The sequence below is a fragment of the Argentina anserina genome, chromosome 4, assembly GCF_933775445.1.
Source record: "Argentina anserina chromosome 4, drPotAnse1.1, whole genome shotgun sequence".
Lineage (NCBI taxonomy): Eukaryota > Viridiplantae > Streptophyta > Magnoliopsida > Rosales > Rosaceae > Argentina > Argentina anserina.
In genome coordinates, this window is record NC_065875.1 from 12,083,457 (window position 1) to 12,097,133 (window position 13,677).

Genomic DNA, 13,677 nt, shown 5'->3' on the forward strand with positions numbered 1-13,677 from the left:
ATTGTATAGCTCAGTGCCCACGCAACAACAATACTTAAAAGTTTAGGTTTATAGTCACTGTAAAAGAAAAGAAAAAATGACATGATTTATTCTCTTCACGTTGTTGCAGACATCAGGGGGAGTCTATCACATATATGCTATTCTCAATTATAATATGTGTGTTGTGTTCTTTTTCCCTTTTGATCAAGGTTTTATTTTCTCCCACTACGTTTTTTTTTGTTACGTGGCAAAGTTTTTAATGAGGCAACACCTTATGCACCATTTTACCGTTGACTCGGCACAAGGGGGAGTGTTGAAAGAAAAATATGTTATGTGTCTTCGTTAATGTAACAGACGAGAGGTGATTAAGTGATTAGCATTTAATTATTATTATATAACGTTTAGTCATTATTATCATCATAATGTACAATGTAATTACCATTGTAATACTCTCCCTATATAAAAGGATTGTGCAATAAGATGAGTAGACCAATTCCATATTTCCTACAACAAAATTTAAATTTTAGTTCCCTTTGTTCTAGATATTTAGACCCATCTCCTAACTAGTTTACCAAGAAAAATTAAGCAGTTAAAATCGACTTATCTTCTATAAGCGTTTCACACTACTATCCTACATGGTGAGGATGTTGTAGCACATTCGCAAGACCACAACAAAACAAGAATAGGTTCTTGTCCCAAGTAAGTTAGGAAAAGTTTAATGTAACGGAAATAATTAGCATAAACTATAGGGATGTGCCCCTACAAGTGAATAAAAAAGAATTATTCTCTCTGATTATTTGTTTGTAAGAAATTCTAATATTATTTCACATTTTCATTAGTTTTCATAACCCTTTACCTAAATAAAAAAAATATTTTATTAAACATTTCAACTACTTCACGACTCGCAACAAATTCAAAAATCATTTCGCTACAAGCACAACCGTCTCAAATTGAGCCTGTGCCTGTTCTCGACGCAGCGGGGGTCTCTCTTTTATATTTGGGTCAATCACATGCGAAGCACGTGACAGTTCTTTCGTCCCACTATTATAAACTCAGCTTTTGGTCGTTTGGTCGGGAGGAGAAGAAGCGGAAAGAAAGAATGAGAAAGACGGAGGCGAGGTTCTACGCGGAGACGTACCACCCGATTCAAGCCGGAAGCATCGACGGCACCGACACTCTCCCTCACGACAGCACAGTCTACCGAGCCTGGCTTTGCTCTTCCGCCGCCCTCTACGACCCTTCCGGCGATCCCAAGCTCATCGGCGACCCTTACTGCACTCTCTTCGTCGGCCGCCTCTCTCACCTCACCGCCGAACACACTCTTCGCCAGGTCGCTCACTACTTCCTCCTCAAAATCCCTATATTATTTTCCATCAGTGAAATTTTGCTGCTGTAAGCGGGACGGTTCAGTTTTGTTGTTTCAGGATATGAGCAAGTATGGTCGGGTCAAGAACTTGCGTTTGGTCAGGCATATTGGTATGCTTGGCTTTCACATTGTTGCAGCTTGTTTATTTTCGTTGCATTTTAATTGTGTGAGAGTTGGGGGATATGCTGTAAACTTGATTCAAATAATGTTTGACTTCAGTAACCGGTGCGTCGCGTGGCTATGCATTTGTTGAATTCGAAACCGAGAGGGAGATGCGGTGTGCATACAAGGTACATTAACCGACCAACTTGTTTTAACTACTCCAGTTGGAATGGGGAATCTCCTCATAGGATGTATGGGTGTATGTTATGGTGAATACTACTTTGGCACTCGAGCTTTGATGTTAATGTGGAGTTTTTACTAATTATTTACGCGTTAAGTGTTAACTATTTCAGTTTGTACTTGCTAGTTTTGTGGTAACATCCGTTACATCATATAACAACTTGATCATCTTTGCCACCACAACGGTATAGGATTAACTGTGTAATAATCTATTGGACAATGATTTTGCTGACTACTCTTGATTTCTCTAGGTAAACATAAAATGTGTGCAACTTCTGGACTATTGATGGTGGTGCTTTGCTTCTTTGCTGAAAGCAGGCATTACTTATTAGAATGGTCATTTTGGTCATGTATGGAATCAAAGTCAGGGAAGCTTGACTGAAAGTTGGGTCTTGAAATGAGTTTAGTCCACAATAAGGGGGAAAGAGGACTTTGGAATTTTTTTGAAGTTTTTGATGATTTGGTATGGAGGATCTAGTCGTATACGCACCTGTCATGATTGTCCAGTATGAGTTATTAATTGCTTGTCTCTGTTCCATGCATATTATTTGATAATTGAATAAACTGTTGTAAGAATGCAGTTCAGTTGATCAACATTATGAAATTATCTATCTAATTGTTTGCAGGAAGCTCACCATTCCCTTGTTGATGACTATGAAATTATTGTTGATTACAACAGACAGCAGTTGATGCCAGGATGGATTCCAAGACGGTTAGGTCGGTTAACAATCTCATTCTACTGGGAAGTTTCCATTTATATAGATTAGTTTCATGTTTAAATTTGGCTGTTTCTTTTTCAGGAGGGGGTTTTGGTGGTAAGAAGGAATCTGGGCAGCTTCGTTTTGGAGGACGAGAAAGACCATTTCGAGCTCCCATGTATGATGCCTCATTCCCTTATTTCCTGTGCAAAGCTGTATAATCTTCCAATGCATGAAAGGTCTTTGACATTGTTGTACACCATTTCCTTTGATATGTGTTAGACTTTAGGTGTGGGGTGATGATGCGTATTTAGTGCATGCACAGTATTAAAGTTGAAAATTGTCAAACTTTCGTTTCTTAGGGAAAATAGCATTGTGCTTTTTACATTTGATGTTAATGACAAGATGGACTTATCTTTTTCTCTTTGCAGTCGTATTCCATATGATGATCTGGAGAAACGTGGAATCCCACCTATACCAGAAGGGCGATACATGTCCCGTTGTCAGGTATTCCTTGTTGACCTCATGATCCTTCTATCTCTCCATGAATTTGAGGTGCTCTTTAGTTGCTTAACCTCCATACCTGAGGTCAATTAAAGTGAAGTAATCTATAAATTACATATACATGTTTTATCTCATTTTGTTTACTATTTTCCATCTGCCACCGAGAACAGCAGTTGTTCAAAGCATTGTAGATCTTTAGCTTGAGAGTATTACTAGACCTGTCAATCCAGAAACTTCTATTACTCAGTTCCAGTTCTTTTTTCTTGATAGGACCCATCCCCACCTAGAAAACAAAGAAGTTCAGTCGATAGGGAAGAAGGTTCTCACAGAAGGTCAGTGGATTCTGTGGATAAGGACGACAGGTTTCACAAAAGGCCTACGGATGGTGATTACCTCTCATCCACGGGGAACTCTGATGATTCAGCTCAACGCCATCACAGTAGGAGCTCTAGAGATAGAGAAGAAGCTACTTACAGTAAGTGCCGTGACAGGGAAGCAAGCATGCCCAAAACCAGTCCTGTTGATAAGCAAGAATCATTTTGTAAAAAATCTATGGATCTGGAGGACCTTTCCATCCAAAGAAGCTCTGTTCATACGGAAGAATTATATCGCAGTAGGACATCTGTGGATGTGGAAGAGCGTTCGGACAAAAGGAGCTCTAGGGATAGGGATGAGCGTTCACTCAAAAGGAGCTCTAGGGATAGGGATGAGCATTCACACAAAAGGAGTTCTAGGGATAGGGATGAGTGTTCTCACAGGCGGCACAAGTCCCGTCAGCATGAGAGGTCTACTAGTTATGACCACTCCTAAAATCTGGATCTGGGAGGGCAGCAATGGGAATGATAAGGAGAGAATTATGATGCAGCAAACGGAATCTTGCTTTAAGACCCTTCTGGAACTGTAAGAATTAGTAAGACCCTGCTGGAACAGTAAGAACTAGTGAGTGAGCACTAATGCAGGAGCTATTGTTGATCTTCAGCTGCATCAAAAAAGAACTGGGCAACAGTTAAGATTCCTGCTAAGGTAGCCAGTCAATTGATGATATGATTTATTGTCTACTGTAATCGGGGAGACCAGAAATGGTTAGTTTTGAACTTGTCTGTTTGCTCTTGACAGTCGGTAAAGATTATTTAAGTTTGAATTTCAGCCCAAGTTAAGAGTTCACGTGAACGATATGTCTATACTCTACTATGCATCAGAATAAAAGATGAGCTCCATGCAAATTGCGGAGTTACTAGAAGTCTAGAACTATTGTGTCACCTCAACTTTTGGCAAAATTGTAGAGAAGAGAGTTGGTTGCTCACATTTTGACGAATTTTAGATCTCACTTCAGGGGTTCAGCTTCTCCTCAAGGGTCTCCACTTCTGGTGAGTTCTTTTTCACTTTCTCCCTCCTCTTTGTGACTGATCATAATTTGAAGTCAAATGTTTGATGCATTGCAAGATGCTTTGGTTCTGCTATTTGGCCGGTGGCTCTTGGTCATCTTTGGTATATTTGGAACCTTTGACGTAGTAGTATATTTGATCCATTTCCAGACGGACAGTGGACATACCAAGAGAAAAATCTGCGGAAGTGAAAGGAGTTAATTTGGCAACCAGAAATTGATATATATGTATCAACAAAAGGTATAACCTTAGGGATCATGGATCATCTTTGCTAAATACTAGTATAGCTTTGTATGGTTTTAAAAACTGGTCTTTATGAAAAGCTCCATGGCGAAATGCATGGTAAACTCAATGTATCATGCTTCAAGGCTTCCAGTTTATAGCCTGTAAACATGAAGAAAATCTAAACTATCTCGACTTTCAGACTATTGCTCCAAAGTTCTTTTGATAAAGAATTGCTCATAATGTTTATCATTGGAATCGGATTTTGTATTATTGTTTCATTTTTGTTTGATCCGAATCTCTACTCAAACCAGAACAAGTCGCATATGGATGAACCAAGTCGGGCGACTAGATAGAATGGTAAAATTATGATTCATCTGATATTACAATATCTAGTTTGCAGGGTCCCCGAGAAGACGGCAGTGTATTTAGCTTCTAGCTCACTTGAGCACTTAAAATCTAAAATTTGAGCACTTGAGTGCATGGAAAGTATCTTGCCTGCTTGGTCATAAACTAATTTGCTCTTGTAACACAGTAATAAAAACCCATCCAAATCCCAAATGACTGACCAGCAAAATGAAAAAATCAAGTGCTTGAAGAAAATAATCTTCTTGTCTATGACTATATCCCTCTGTTTCTCTTGATTCAGAGGTTTTGGTTCCAAGTCCCCCTCTTTTTTTTTTTTCTTTTTTCTATTGTTATTATTATTATTATTATTTTCTATTGTTATTTTAACCTTAAGCTGTGATAGCGAGACGCTCCTCTTATATCTCCCTCTTTATCTAAAAATTGTTTGCGACTCTACATACGTAATTGTATATATTTTGACATGTATTTGTAGTACGTGGGTTTGGCCTAGCCCTTCCTCCTCCTTTATGTACAATTTTTTATCTATAAATAAATTTTCGTTTGAGGGCATGGAGCTAGCCCTTAGTTAGGGAAGCGAAAATTAACCAAAAAGAAAAAAGGGAAGCGAAAAAGAAATTGTGAAAGAACATCCCAAGCTCCTAGCCTCCTAGCACGAGCATATACAGTATGAAAGAACTAAAACTCTAAAAAAAAGTATGTATTAGTTTCACAATTACTATAACCTAGCTATCTCAGGCAACTGCATGCCAGCCTAGCTGTCCACTTCTTCAAGAAAGCTCTAACCTTATCATAATTAAGCCTTGGCTAGCTGGCCGCTCAACCTAAGATCGGTTTCTAGCTCTTGTATGTTGTAACTCCATTATCTTCACATAAGGGTCATTAGAGCCTGCTCTCGTAGATGGACATGCAATTTATAATTTATACAAACCACGTTAATTACACGCCAGTGCTCGGGTGCCTTGAGTTTTGGTATTATTTCTTGTTTGGAGAACAAATAAAAATTTACACTCCTCTTGCATCAGTCTTGCGCCATCACGTACTGGATGGACACGACCAAACAATGCTCCATTTCTCGTTAATATATATTGGGGCTCGAACTATCGGAATCAGAATTTGCCTATTGGTAGGAAACATGTCGTGTGACAGGTAGAGATGAAGCAATAGTGTGGACTTACCATCCATTACTAACAGTGCACAACTCACCGACATGTATAAAAATAACATGCTATAACATTATGGTTTTGCTAGAATATTTATGAACTGAAGAACAGAAAACAAAATCAGTGTACGTTTTGTAGCTATAAAATCCAAAACTTCCTTTCAAAATATGAGATTTGGAAGAGTTGGTGTCATCAATCTTTTATGAAATGCCAGAAAATTAGATTCTTGCTATACCAAGTCTCTTTCACATAGATGGCATGGATCCAGCAGAAACGATATAGTTTAATGTTGAGTTGAGAATTCTTACGTGATGACATAGAGAAACTCTAACTTGTTTTTATTCCACTTTAATTTTTTGGTTATTAATGTTGAGTTAATAAATGGTTTGAGAGAGACCATAAAATCTCAAAATTATGCTGCACCATGCAGATTCTGTATATGTTTCTAAATCCTAACTCCTAACTCAGCATGATCTATCTGGTCATTAATCAGTTACCCTAACTATAAAGTAACACCAAACTGATTACCAACAAATGTCTTGCATTACAAATATTTTATGCTTGTTGATCAAATTGCTTCTATGTTCTCAATGAATACTAACTCCATAAACGAGTAAAGGAAGAACTCACAGATATATATAGAGGTTAGCAGTTGAACTAACTCCAAATTGTGCATTCTTCTTGTACACTCTTAAATTCTCCTATAATGCCTTGTCGTTGAGTATCTAGACTACTTCAGATGTTTGAGAACATCTTCTCCTACTTAATGGTAGCAAGTTGGAGCATCCAATACCAATAGTAATCGAACATGGCACAAAAGCTGGTACAAACGCTTTCGACAGTCTGCTGTACCACAATAGCAAGCTAACTCCTTGACTCTTCCATCAGCACCAACCACACTACCAAGCTCATAACCATAGTCATATGTCAGCTCTTGCATCGGAGATATGTCATCTGCAGCAAACAACACAATCCTAGCTAGTTTAACATCATGGTGAGAACTCAATACACATTGCACAAAAAGATTTGGCTCGCAACTATGATTGATGAACCTCGCAAAATTTCCACTGGATCCGGCATCTATACAATACTCGGGGTCACTTTCGTCTAATGACTTGTTACCTCCATTCTCGCCAGCACCATGGCCATTTACAGTGTGCACTTCACCCAGACGCTTCTCCCTAACTCCAATCCCCTTCATTGTATGCTCACAATCGATTTCAAAAAAGTAATCATTCACAGAGACATTGTCTAGGTCACTGGTCTTCGTTAGAACACCAGTATACTCGCACACATAACCCCCGGACGGAATAAGATCCCAGGACCTAACGGCCCAGCCTTTATCAGGTGTCTTATATACTTCTAGCTTATACTTCAATCCTTGCTGAGATGTGCGGTTCAAGCACTTGGGGCCGCAGCCGCAGTTCGGACCACACTCGAAAACAACAGCCTTGGGTTCAAACAACCTGCCGCCACCAGTTTTGGCAACATAAGGAAAATCATATCCATTGAGAATAGCACACGAACAAGTCCTCGCATTGCACTTTCCTTTACAATTACATCCGTCGGCGCTCGCCGGAATAACTAGATTTTTTGCAACCCTAATGGAGCTAAGATATTCAAACTCTTCCGGAGCTACAGGAGGGACGTCAACTTCATTAGTAACAGGGATGCATATATTTTCTTTGCCATTACAAATATCACTACAAACCAAGCCAGGTAACTCATTCTCAACATCTTCGGAAGACTCTTGACCTAAATCCCGCTGACTCTTGCGAGTTAGATGGAACTCATCAGTAGTGATTAAATAGTTGAGTCTACGGGTTTCTCTGAGCTTTTTGATAGAGCTTATAGAGTTCTTGCCCAACTCGGATAAAGGAGCAAACCAACTTATCCCTAAATTATTTACCTCCGTAGTGTCTGCAGTTTCACCGTTAGCCTTGGCTTTCTTTCTGCCGTCTCTCTTTGCATCCCTTGGTGACGTCCGTTTGCGACTGTTTTTCCTGCCGGGGCTAACCCTAGGCTCACCGGTGGATCCCTTTAAGGCCCCCATCGAATTGTGATCAGGGAAAAAGGGGAGTGAGAACAAGAGCTAATTGGGGGAATGAAGTGGAGGAAATTTGGATATGTTTAGATAGGCAAAGATGTCAATGGAGGCGGAACCACACATATATATATATATATATATATATAGGCAAAGATGTCAATGGAGGCGGAACCACATATATATATATATATATATAAGAGTTGTAAGTAATCAATCTCTGCTTTTTAAACCTTCTTAGTCCCCAGGTGGAGGCTCTGCCTCCTAAGCGTGGATCCTAAATCGATCTATTTATTAACACTTCTCAATCCCCGATTGGAAGGCCTAGCCTCCTAGAGTGGTCCTTGAGTTGAATCTTTAAATCCTCTATTTATTGTGCTACTTGTTTGTTTTTCTGCTTCTATTCTTAAGACTTTAGGAATTTACTTCTTTTTACTGGGTTTCTGGGTTTCCTTCTTCTCCAACCAAACAGTAAGTTTTCCAGGTCCAAACACTAAGTCCCAAGTGAGGCATGAGCGGATGCGGCATGAGCGGAGCAGAGAAGAGTGTTACCCTTAGGTCTAAGTATTCTGAAGTCAATTCTCTACCATTTTAAGTCTAGTACCAGATCCCTCCCACCTAGCACAATGAGCAGACTTTTTAGATCCAATTCAGTCTCCTCTCGAGGGTCTAGTTTCTCCTTGAATAGGATCCCAGACATTGTTAATGAAGAACAGATCGAATACCAGTCAAATGATAATATTGACCCTAATGATTGGAACATACCCAGAGTACCTACCAGTGAAATTTATAGGAAAAAATGGAATCTTGCAGCCTTTAAAGGAGAACATCACATTAAATCAGTAGAACAAGTTTACGCCTTGAGTAAACAACATGAAACTTGCCAACTTCTCAGTCCAGATTCAATTAAAAAACATCAGAAAGATGGTCACCATTTCCTTCATATTGGCTTAGTTCAAATTGGTATTAAACCTTTAACAAGACTTGGTCTTAATGCCTCTATTCTCTTATGTCTAAGAGATGCAAGATTTACCAACTTCACTGATAGTACCCTTGGTCTAATCGAGTCAAGTCTTTTTAATGGACCAGTTCACTTTAATTGTTTCCCAGACTTTTCAATCAGCCTAAGTGACCCTCATATCTTAAAAACTTTAACTTTAAACATTAAAACCTCAGGATACAATATCCTTGAAGGAACCCAACCACTTGCTTTAATCTACCGAATCCATTACAAAGTTACTGGCACAAATATGAATTTTCAAGCCATTAATAGAAGTCCTAAGAGCCAAACCTTGTTAATTCAAAGCAGTCAAAATAATGCAAACATCACTGTCCCGCAAACTATCAGATGGTCGGATGTTCATCTTCCGGCTGAATGGTCTCTTACCAATGAATATCAACCAACAAATACTCAACGCAATCTTTCTGATTTAGATTCTATTCGTCAATACAATGATGGAACTATAAGAATTAACTTCCAAAATTCAAAAATTAGCAGAACACCAAGAATTCAAGAAATAGGAAGTTCCTCTAGGCATTCTTTTGCCACTGCCAGGCAATCATTTGCCGGCTCAACCACTGCAGATTCTACGTCTCGCCGTGATCGTGACATAGAACTTGATAATGTCATCAGAGAAATTCGAATAAAAGAATTAGAAGAACAAGTTCAGAATTTAAGAATTAACAGTATAAGGACAAATGAACAAGTCAGCTACCCAAATTATACTGAAACTGAAAATAATAATAATACAACTGTTGAAGAAAGACAAAACTCTCCAACATCCCCAACAGCTTCAGATTTTATTGTAGTTCCTCCAGAAAATCCTCATATAAATACACTTAATCAACCATTCAAAATCGATTATCCTAAATTAGATACTCATTTGAAAGCTAAAGAAAATATCCTTAGAAGAAACCTTTTTAGAATGAAATTTCCTTTTGAAAATCAAAGAAAACAATTATTTAAAGATTGGCAAGACTTGATGCAAAAAACAAAAAATGAAATATTCTTTCTTGATTTCCTAGACCAATTAAATGGACATAAAAACATTCAGACTTTAACAAAAACAAAATGGCAAACTGTCCTTCCTAATTCAACTCAAACTAACACTATTTCCTCTAGTCATCCTCCTTCAGAAACCATAGTTTTTAATCATAAAACAAGCCCAGTTTTAGCTTCGCCTTTTAAAAATCCTTCTGATGATGCGAAAGTTAAGGAACTTAACCCAGATGCTAAGAAGATTATTGAACAAAATAATTACACAAATAATTACCTAATTACTATTGGAGAACAATTAGACAAAATAGAAACAACACTTGATCATGTTACATCTAAAGTTCATATTTTACCCAGCCCTAAAACAGAATCTCCAATAATTCATTTCAATAGTAAACCTATTGTCGCGCCTACAAATTCAATCCAAAAAATAGAAAAATTATTAAAAAACTTAAAAAATGTACCAAGATCATCTAATACAATTTCTGTAATCAATACAAAACAAACTCTTGATTCCACTTCTGATAGCGATTCAACCATAATTTCTCAATTAGACAAGGCATTCCAAACTTTAAATATTGATCGAATAATGCGACCAAAGAGGCAACATTTAAGAAATTGGACCGAGTCAACCAACCAGATGGGCTGATTACCAAGATAGTCAAGACCCATACGAACTATAGATAATCCAGCATTAGCAAACCCAGTCAAGATTCAAGCCCAAGTCAAAGATCTAAGCAAAAGTCAAAATAAGCTTTTCCACCGAAGCTACAGTCACTCGACAGAATACTATTCATGAACAGTGACTTTTTACTATTCACTCACATGTCAGACAGTCCACTATTCAGTAACAGTCAAAGTCAACAGTAAAAGCAGATTCGTTCTCCTATATAAGGAGGTCCTCTCCTTCATTAGAATCACCCCGGAATTTTCCAATTCCTCTCTTCTCTCCCTCTCTGGACAATCCGAGAGCTTCTTCATTGTAATAGTTCTTTTAATTCATGCATAAGTTCTTATTAAGTCAGTAATCTTTAGTTTCCATTCTGTTGTATTAAACCTTCTGTAATATTATGGTCACCTAGTAACAATCAATAAAACATTGTAATATATGCTATATATATATATATCTATATATATATATACTCCGTCGACGTCTAGGGTTTTTAAGTTAGATTAGAGAAACATTCCTACCATAGGTGGGATTCTTCTTCATCAGATTTCAACCCACACAGTTTATCCCCTGAGCAACCTCGCGTCGCCTATCGATGATTTAAGCTCATATTCTTTGATTTTCAGACTGTTGATTCTGATTTTTGTTTGATTTTCTTATTTTTAAATGTAAGGTGGCTGTTAGTGCGATTCACTTTAGCTTTAGCATGATTAACTCCGGAAATCACGGGAGTGATTCACGGAGGAAATCAAGGAAGCATTTGTCACCAAAGATACTTTAGTTGGCTTATATAAGCCAATTTAATGTTGTATACATTTATGATGTAATCGAGTAATATAATCAAATTCTTCAACTTGGTATCAGAGCTGAGTCTCTGTTTTTTCTGGGTTTTTTGGCCGTGCATTTCTGTCTTGCCGAGGACAACTCGACGCTGCTTACCTGCTTGGTATCCTGCTCCAACGAAGCGCTCCCCGAGGAAAACTCGAAGCTGCTCCGGCTCCACATTTCCCTCGCCCGCGAAAATCCCGCTCCCCGTTATCTCCTTCATTTTGTAACTCGAAGCTGCTTGGTATCTCTCTCCTCTCCACGCATCGACCAGTCGACGCAGACGCCATTCCTCCGTGAATCAACAACTCCTCATCTGCAGCTACCCTTCTGTTGGAGATAAATCAGATAATCATCTCCCTCGGTTTCAATCTTTTGGAAATTTGCGCGTGCCTTGTTTCGGTGGAACTTCATTGTTCCAAAGTCTCAGTCTGCCGCCGGAGGTCGAAACCCCGTGACCAAGTCCTCCTCGCTCCGACGACGATCAAGGAGGCGCAGCTACCAAGCCACGTCGCTCTCCGCTCCGACGACGACCAAGGAGGCGCAGTCGAAGCACGGAGGTGCGTAGCGACCAAGCCCACTTCCACGGGCAAATCCCATTCTGTTGGTTCATCACCGGCGCCGACGACGACCTCGTTTCTTCCGGATCCCCGATAGCCGCACCTCCGGAGGGGCAGGAAGCCGGAAAAATCGACGACGACCCGGCCCGAATTCGCGAGATCCGAATTCACGCGATAATTCGGCGAATTCCCGACCCGGTCCGCTTCCGACCCGACCCGGTCTGCTTCCGACCCGACCCGGTCCGCTTCCGACCCGACCCGGTCCGTTTCCAATCCGATCCGGTTCACCGACAGTGCAAGTGCACCCAAGACAGATTCAAAACCTTTTTTTTGTTTGTTTCCGCTGCATCAAACCGGAAATTGGTATGGCTTTACACATTTCTAATTTTGTTGGTTCTAATACATGGATTATTGATTCTGGTGCGTCTGATCATATGACTTATGATAAATCTTTTTTTTCCGTATTGTCTCCTCCACCAGTACCCTATGTTACGAATGCTAATGGTGAGGCATTCCCCGTATTAGGGAAAGGGTCAGTTCGTATTACTCCTACAATAGAGCTTCACAATGTACTATATGTACCTGATTTATCTCATCATTTGATATCTGTTCCCCAATTGAACACTGATGCTAAGTGCTCTGTGACATTTTTTCCTATGTATGCGATATTTCAGGATCTTCTAACCGGGGAGCTAATTGGTCGGGGGTATTTGAGGGGTCGGTTGTTTCATCTGGATCAGACATATGCTGGGGAGAAACCAGGGACACCGTCTCAGACCGCTTTAATCTCCACTTCTGACAAGCTAAGTGAAATTTGGTTATGGCATCGTCGCTTAGGGCATCCATCTTTTAGTATTATGAAAAAATCTATGTCTACCTTGTTTATTTGTGTGGATGAGTCTTCTTTACGTTGTGAGACATGTGTTTTAGGCAAGAGTCATCGGTCTACTTATTCCCCTAGTACTTCTAATAAAAGTACTATTCCTTTTGAATTAATTCATTCTGATGTTTGGGGACCATCCAAAGAGTCTACTGTGTCAGGGATGAGGTATTATGTGTCTTTTATTGATGATTGCACCCGTCTTTCGTGGGTTGTTCTCCTCAAAACTAAAGATGAGGTTTTTCCAGCTTTTCAAGCCTTCTATACCACTGTTCAAACCCAATATAATGCCACAATTAGAGTTCTTCGGTCTGATAATGGGGGGGAATATGTGAATCATGTCTTTCAGGAGTTCTTTAACACACACGGAATTGTTCATCAAACAACGTGTCCTTACACACCTGAGCAAAATGGGGTTTCTGAAAGAAAAAATCGTCATTTACTTGAAATGGCTCGGTGTATTCTTTTTAGTGCCCACATGCCTAAATACCTTTGGGGTGATGCTGTCATTACTTCCGCCCACCTCATTAATCGTCTTCCATCTCGTGTCCTTCAAGGGAAAATTCCCTACGAGGTGCTTGCATCTCATGTCTCATTACCCTCTTTTCATAATCTTCCTGCCCGTGTTTTCGGTTGTGTTGCTTTTGTTCATCTTCCACAACATCAGCGTTCTAAGT

General features: G+C 39.4%; 2 protein-coding genes across 4 annotated transcripts; one reads left to right on the forward strand and one right to left on the reverse strand.

Annotated features, from left to right (window-relative positions):
- The first annotated feature begins 1,074 nt into the window (after positions 1-1,074).
- Positions 1,075-4,745, forward strand: LOC126790210 (U11/U12 small nuclear ribonucleoprotein 35 kDa protein). Of its 3 annotated transcripts, none has more exons than XR_007671699.1 (8): positions 1,075-1,309; positions 1,404-1,455; positions 1,565-1,635; positions 2,314-2,404; positions 2,488-2,563; positions 2,817-2,892; positions 3,160-4,256; positions 4,333-4,745. XR_007671699.1 is itself a non-coding variant. In XM_050516369.1 (7 exons), the coding sequence occupies exons 1-7, from the start codon at positions 1,079-1,081 to the stop codon at positions 3,697-3,699; spliced, it is 1,137 nt and encodes a 378-aa protein (XP_050372326.1). In that variant the 5' UTR covers positions 1,075-1,078; the 3' UTR covers positions 3,700-4,745. The 3 variants fall into 3 exon arrangements, 1 of the variants encoding a protein (XP_050372326.1); XR_007671700.1 differs by having other exon boundaries at positions 4,425-4,745; XM_050516369.1 differs by having other exon boundaries at positions 3,160-4,745.
- On the reverse strand, positions 4,433-8,078 carry LOC126790211 (histone-lysine N-methyltransferase, H3 lysine-9 specific SUVH4-like). Its single transcript, XM_050516370.1, has 2 exons — positions 6,656-8,078; positions 4,433-4,453 (listed from the first exon to the last, which is right to left on the reverse strand). The coding sequence occupies exon 1, from the start codon at positions 8,076-8,078 to the stop codon at positions 6,789-6,791; it is 1,290 nt and encodes a 429-aa protein (XP_050372327.1). The 3' UTR covers positions 4,433-4,453; positions 6,656-6,788.
- Between the last annotated feature and the right edge of the window lie 5,599 nt (positions 8,079-13,677).

What these genes read in the sequence shown, in the direction of transcription:
- LOC126790210 (XM_050516369.1), top strand. Translation starts at nt 1,079, where the DNA reads ATGAGAAAGACGGAGGCGAGGTTCTACGCGGAGACGTACCACCCGATT. An exon ending in GCGTTTGGTCAGGCATATTG is followed by an intron (nt 1,456 to 1,564) that starts GTATGCTTGGCT and finishes GTTTGACTTCAG; the next exon opens with TAACCGGTGCGTCGCGTGGC. An exon ending in GATACATGTCCCGTTGTCAG is followed by an intron (nt 2,893 to 3,159) that starts GTATTCCTTGTT and finishes TTTTCTTGATAG; the next exon opens with GACCCATCCCCACCTAGAAA.
- LOC126790211 (XM_050516370.1), bottom strand. Translation starts at nt 8,078, where the DNA reads ATGGGGGCCTTAAAGGGATCCACCGGTGAGCCTAGGGTTAGCCCCGGC.